At 40.3% G+C, this 6,661-nt stretch overlaps 1 protein-coding gene and 1 non-coding gene across 2 annotated transcripts; one reads left to right on the top strand and one right to left on the bottom strand.

Annotated features, from left to right (window-relative positions):
- Nucleotides 1-1,619: 1,619 nt before the first annotated feature.
- On the bottom strand, nucleotides 1,620-2,222 carry LOC110882036. Its single transcript, XM_022130139.1, has 2 exons — nucleotides 1,892-2,222; nucleotides 1,620-1,825 (listed from the first exon to the last, which is right to left on the bottom strand). The coding sequence occupies exons 1-2, from the start codon at nucleotides 2,220-2,222 to the stop codon at nucleotides 1,620-1,622; spliced, it is 537 nt and encodes a 178-aa protein (XP_021985831.1).
- A 1,003-nt stretch (nucleotides 2,223-3,225) lies between these two features.
- Nucleotides 3,226-3,331, top strand: LOC118480639. Its single transcript, XR_004863619.1, has one exon. It is a non-coding gene; the product is annotated as a small nucleolar RNA R71 (small nucleolar RNA).
- Nucleotides 3,332-6,661: the final 3,330 nt, after the last annotated feature.

The raw sequence follows: 6,661 nt of genomic DNA, 5'->3' as shown, positions 1-6,661 counted from the left end.
GAAAAATTATTTACTTTGGGCAAAACATACCTTTATAAAATTCCATTTAGTTATATACAAATTTATACACCTCACAAGTGGTCACTCAACACTCGGCCGATGATGTATTAAGTGAAAACGCTCGTACCCGTTTTTGGAACTTACCCCTACCATAGGCTTGGCAATTGATCAAACCTCCTCCTTTGACGTTAAATCCTTATAAATATCAAGAGGGCTTTTGAAAGGTAGGTGGTGGTTCGGGTTTGGTATGTTTTATTGGAAAAGGGTGAAAAACTTAAAATATCGGTTTTTCTATTACTTTGTGGCTTAGCAAAAAATACTTTGGCATATTTTTCTGATTTTTTTTTTATTTTTTTTGTTGCCAAAGTTGAAAGTGAGCCATAATCGCAATTTCATAACCGATAGGTTTACAAAAATGAAAGATGAAAAATGAAAAGGTTTGTTTTTGTGGGTATGGAAATGAACAAGTTTTAAAGGTTTAAATGGTTTAGCAAGGGGGATGAGTTTGGATAAAGCAAAGAAAAATAAAGGTTTTTTTTTTTTTTTTTTTTTTTTTTATAAATGGGTTGGTCCTAATGCTTCCATCATTTACTTACTTGGATTTTTGTCGGTAAGGACTTGGAACGCATCGCATTGTCAAGTTCTAGATTCGTGAGAACCAAACGGGCTATTCACACAAGAAACAAAAATTTAGCAATTAGTATAGACGTATATTTGTATGCTCGGTCATGGCTCAAAACTCACTTTTGTGGGAAAAATGGTTGTAGTGTAAAAATGTATATATAATCAAATTTTACAAAGATTTGTCATGCCCGTTTTCGTAATTTTCTAAATTGGTTCTTTTTATCACGACACTATTAGTTGTAAATTCGTAAAAACATAATTTTTAGAACTTGTTTTACCCAACTAAACAAAGATAAGTAAAGAAAAGAATTTGAAAAAGGTTTGGGGTGATTAGCGATTCCAAGGTGAGTTTGTGTAAGGCTTGATTTAGGACAAATGATTCAAGTTTTTTATTATCCCCCCCCCCACACTTAAATTACACATTGCCCTCAATGTGTCTCAAATAGGATTTATTTTGGTAAAATGTTTAAAAAGTGTGAAAATAGCAAAAATCTTTGGTTACTGGCACTTGCAGCACGGGGGCGTGCTATGGGGACACGACCCCGTGTCCAAAGTGCCGGTAACAAATTGAAATTAGAAGACTTACAGTGGGGTGGCCACGGGGGTGTGCTGGGCGAGCACGGCCCGTGCCACCTTCTGGATAGAAAAATTTTGACAACAGTAAGTTGGACACGGGGGTGTGCTGGGTGAGCACGGCCCCATGCTGCAACCACAGTTTTACAGTTTATGAGTTGGGAGGCCTCTGATTTACATGCATGGTTTCCATTTTTCATCATCCATCATCCTCTGTTGAGCGTGTCTTACTCCTACAAAGCTAAATACTCAAAACAAAACATTAAAATAAATATTAAACTATGAGTAAACTAAAATTAAACTAAGATTAAGTTAATGGATAGTCCATGGAATGCCTCCATGGTGCGCCACGTTTATAAGGGTCCTTGGCAAGACCCAAAGTTGGTCAAATGTTACCCGTGCGGGATGACTCACACATTGTATCATTGTAATGCATCGTCTAAGCTTGAATCAATGGCGTTGAGGTATTTGACCGGATCATCCTCCGCTTGTTGCCCAACTTCAAACTTGATATCTTTTTCACCAACCCTCAATGTTAGTTTTCCGTCACTCATGTCCACCATAGCTTGTGTGGTGGCAAGGAAGGGTCTTCCTAGTATGAGCGGGATTTCGGTGTCTTCTTCCATGTCTAGGATAACAAAGTCGGCAGGAAAAACAAATTATCCCACCTTTACCAATAAGTTTTCTATGACACCTTGAGGGTACTTTACCGATCTATCCGCAAGTTGTATGCTCATCTTTGTAGGATGTGGCTTACCCAATCCTAATCGGTTGAACACAGAGACCGGCATTAAATTAATGCTAGCTCCCAAGTCGGCTAGTGCGTTGCTTATTGGTGATCCACCAATAGAGCAAGGAATGATGAAGCTTTTGGGATCAATCTTCTTTTGGGGGAGCTTGTTGAGGAGTGCCGCCGAGCATTGTTCACTAAGAGTGACTTGTTGAATGGTTTCAATCTTTCTTTTGTGAATGAGGAAGTCTCTCAAGAACTTGGAATATTTTGGCATTTGAGTGAGGACTTCCATAAAAGGAAGATTGATGTGGAGTTGTTTAAGCAATCTCACAAACTTAGTGAATTGCTCGCGGTCTTTTACCGAGGTAAACGACCGGGGTAAGGGACCGGTGGTGGTTTGGTTGTGTCGGTATTTTGGGGTTGAGTATTTTCTTGGTTATTGTCGGTGGGTGTTTTAGTGTGGATAGGGTCGGTTTGTTGTGGTGTTGGTTCACTCTCGGGTCCTACCTTATGGCTTCTAAAGTTGATTATTACTTGGGTTTTTGGGTTTGTTTTGGTGTGGGTAAGGCTCCTTGTGGTCTTTCGACGAAATGTTGGGCTATTTGACTAAATTGTTTTTCTATATTTTGGATACTAGCCCTTTGGTTTCTAATTTCTTCTTGAGTTTGTGAGAACCTTTCCAAATATCTTTTATCGGATTCGGAGAAGAGGCGAGTGATGATATACTCAAGCCTTTCTCTTCCTCCTTGTTGTTGTGGTTGAAAACCTTGTTGCTCATTTCGTGGTTGTTATTGAAGGTTAGATCGTTGATTTTGATTTTTTTGGTTATTACCCCCTGATTTCATCCAACTAATGTTGGGATGATTACGCCATTCGGGAGTGAAATTGTTACTTTGAACTCCCGGCGGTCGTGGCCGGTTATTTAGGTAATTTACCACTTTCGTTTGATTTTCTAGATCTTTCATACAAATCCAGTTTTCATGGGGGCCGCCGCATCCCTCGCAAGCCATAACCGAAGCCGTTTTGTTAAATTCAAGTTTCTTTATTTTATTAGTTAAGGCTTCGATTTGGGCTTGCAAGGAAGTGGATTCATCCACTTTGTGGGCACCAGGGGCTATAGATTTTGAGCCCTAGGAGTGTGCCATTGAAAACTGTTTTGAGCAAATTCTTTAATTTAATTATAAATTTCCTCGGGTCGCCGATTCCCAAGGAGTCCTCTAGAGCCAGAATCAAGGATTTGCCTTGTGTGCGACAACAGTCCGTCGTAGAAGGTGGACACGTATTGCCAATGTTCAAGACCGTGATGTGGGCACTTCCTTAATAGCTCCTTGAACCTTCCCATGTCTCGTACAAGGATTCCCCATCTTCTTGAGAGTAGGTGTTAATCTCGGTCATGAGTTTTGCGGTTTTAGCGGGAGGAAAATATTTGTAGAGAATTTTTTGGGCAAGTTCATCCCAAGTGTGTACGGACCCACTTGGGAGGGTGTTTAACCAAGCTTTCGCTCGGTCTTTGAGGGCAAAAGTGAACATATGGAGCCGAACGGCATCGCTAGAGGCTCCGTTGATCCGGAAGGTGTCACATATTTCCAAAAAATTGGTAATATGTAAATGGGGATCTTCATCGACTAGGCCATGGAAAGTGATGGAATTTTGGAGCATTTAGATAAGGTGTGGTCGAAGCTCAGAGTTATTAGCATCGACATTAGGAGGGTTAATAGCGGCTCCAAGATTACCGACCGTAGGCCATAGGTAATCCATGAGAGTGTGTTGATCCACTAGAGGGGGGTTTTGGGTTGAGGCTTTTTGTTGGTGTTTAGCTTTAAGTCTTTTTCTCAACAAGCGCTCGGGTTCGTCAAGCGGTACTTTTATGTCGTTGTCGAAGGTAGTGGTCATGCACCAAATTGAAAAGATAAAAACATCAAATAAAATAAAATAAAATTAAAAACAGATAGACAAGAAAGAATCACTTGGATCCGACTAATCTTTCATATACCCTTATGATGATTTCCGCAGTTTGGGCATTTTAAGAGATTATCTTAGTTATAGTAGGTGAAGGTGACGTTACCCTCAAGCTAGTGGTTCGAGTCAGCAAGGATACAATCCCACTAGGTCAGATTATTGAAAGATAATTAAGTAAGTTATTAATGAAAAAAGTGGTGGGCCCCCTTCCAGGCAGTGGTCACCCTCAACCTATTGGTCTGAGTCAGCAGGGATACAGCACTCGCGGGGTTGGTTTAAATTTTTAATAGTAGTTTATAGATAAGGGATTCAAGCTTTTTGCACCTCTCCCGTGGTGGGTAATGCCCGCTCCGACTCCTGAGGTGTTACTGGGCTTGAACCAGGTTCTCGCAAGATCTATACACTGAACGTGACATAAAATTTACCCAACTACCCTTCTAACCCCCTTTCAGGCAATTAATGCACTTTATATAGACCGTAAAGACATGAATATGTGAATCAATGACATATGAAGAATGATTAGATAAATTTTCCTTCAATATAAAAAACTAGTTATTAAAGTCATTAATACATACCCAATTAAAAAGTTGCCAAATATTCAAAATTATAAAAGAAAATACATAAAAGATATGTCTTCACCAAGTGATGTAAGAGTTTAACCAAGCACGGCCTTTGTTTGAGAAAGACTCTTACTATCAATCTTGGATCCCGAGACTACATACACACTCTAAAAGATGGAAAATGGATGATGGTGTTGTAGTGGTGGTGGAGTGGTGGCAAGTGAGAGAGAAGTGGTTTGCCAAGGGATGGTTTAGAGTGGAACCAAGCACATCTATTTATAGCTGAAATCAGAAGCTCCACCATGGCCCGTGCCCGCCTGGCACGACCCCGTGGTTATTTCTCTCTCTCTCTTCCTCATTAACTGATTGTCAGATCTTATACTAACACGGCCCCGTGTGTCAATGGCACGGCCCGTGGCCAAAGTACTTATTGTACTATCGCAGATTCAGCAAATCTTTGAGTTGACCATGCCCCGTGCTGTTGTTGTTGTCTTTTCTTCTGCACATCATCCATCTTCGGACACGATCCGTTTCTGGTGTACACGGCCCCGTGTCAAGTCTTTTTTTCTTGCTATTTTGTGGTTTGGTTGCGAATTGGGGCTTGGCGAGTTGCGTCAATTCCTCCTTCTCTACATTTATGTTGGTTTTGCTGTCTTTTTGCTCCTTTTGTACATTTAAGTTCTTTTGACCATGTAAATTAAAAAGGAACAGAAAACCAAGCTTTTTCCAACATTAGTACTGAAAAAGGGTTGATTTTATGCTGTATTTGATATGATTTATATGTTGTATTTTAATCTTATCACATCACAAGTTGTACTAATAGTAATTTAAAAATTACAATTGCTAGATTGAATCATCATTTTTATAATGGCTGAGGCCTAAAATTGGTAACACTCAACTGTTTGACTTTTATTAGTTAAACTGAAGGTCTTAGATAAACATGAATTAATTGCCTACATATTGATTGTCACACCCCCAAAATACCACATGCGGAATCCTCCATGAGGCGTGTGACGTACCAGGATCTAGCCACCAATCACATTGAACTAATAGTTAAGTAATAAATAAAATTCCCATTAAAGTAAACAGTGCAATTCAACATGTTTAATTTAAAACACGATCACGTTCAGCGGAAGAATAATTTAATTGTTTAAGTATTTCAAAAACCATAATATTCAATAATCCAATGTTCAAAGTTACTCCAAGCATCACGACCCATGACTACTCCAGCATCCCAGACTGCAAGTCCCATGACGCGTATCTAACGGCCTGCAAGCATGCAGATAAGTGTATCAGCTCAAAGCTGGCGAGTTCACAGTTTGGTAAAAATGTTTAGTTGTCAAGTGTTTAGTTTAAAAGCATGTTGATAATAACTCGAGTAACGCAAGATGGCGTCATTTTGTTTGCCCTTCCCCAATCCCTATCAACATTGGTCGAGAGGTTAAGGTCGTTAGTTCACGCCCGTCCTCCCTGGTACGTTGTGAGGGTGCCAAACCTAATAGCGTTGTCAACTAAAAACCTCATTGCCTCCCCGATAACCAGTTCGGTAGTAGATGGGACTTAAGGTGATAGATTTGAGTGTCTTATCCAACATCGAATTTAAACCCAATAGACCCAGTATTCCTACCCGGAATATTTACCTGTTGTCCCTCCCCGGGACGCATGCTTGAAAAAGAGCAGTGAACTCACCTTAGATTGCTCGGTTGGTTATTTACTCGTTTCAATGGTTGGTCAACCACGCCCTATTATGGTTACCAATAACAGTTCGGAATTTATCTAAGTGTTTCACGTATTTAACAGATTGTACACACAAGTATCATCACGTAGCACATAACAGACCATTAGGCCCACTCACAAATTGACTTCAGCAAACACATTTCCAGTCGCACATTCAATGTGCGACCCAAAAAGTTACATGTTGGGTCTCAGTCGAGACCACAAGGTCTTGACTCGCAACCTCCAAGATCTCGAGTCGCAACTAAAGGTCTAGGGTGATAACTGCACTAGACGAAACCCCACTCGTCTCGACTTGCAACCAATTGGTCTCGAGTCTTCTCGTTTTGTAGAGTCTGGTTTCGAGTCGGAACCTCGAGATTGCAACTCGCAACCTCTGTCGATACCCCTTAAAATGTAACTGATTCCCCCTATTAACACCCCTTTATTTCCATACCAACAGTTATCAACTTTGGCATGTTCCAATCAGATCAAACAA

Source organism: Helianthus annuus, chromosome 7, assembly GCF_002127325.2.
Source record: "Helianthus annuus cultivar XRQ/B chromosome 7, HanXRQr2.0-SUNRISE, whole genome shotgun sequence".
Taxonomy (NCBI): Eukaryota; Viridiplantae; Streptophyta; class Magnoliopsida; order Asterales; family Asteraceae; genus Helianthus; species Helianthus annuus.
Note: the sequence above shows the minus strand (reverse complement) of the source record. Positions and strands in the feature narration are given on the sequence as shown.

Excerpts from the sequence above, each read along its gene's own strand:
- LOC110882036 (XM_022130139.1), bottom strand. The coding sequence starts at position 2,222 with ATGGAAGTCCTCACTCAAATGCCAAAATATTCCAAGTTCTTGAGAGAC. Across the intron at positions 1,826-1,891 it reads ATCGGTAAAGTACCCTCAAG|ACATGGAAGAAGACACCGAA; the intron begins GTGTCATAGAAA and ends TTGTTATCCTAG.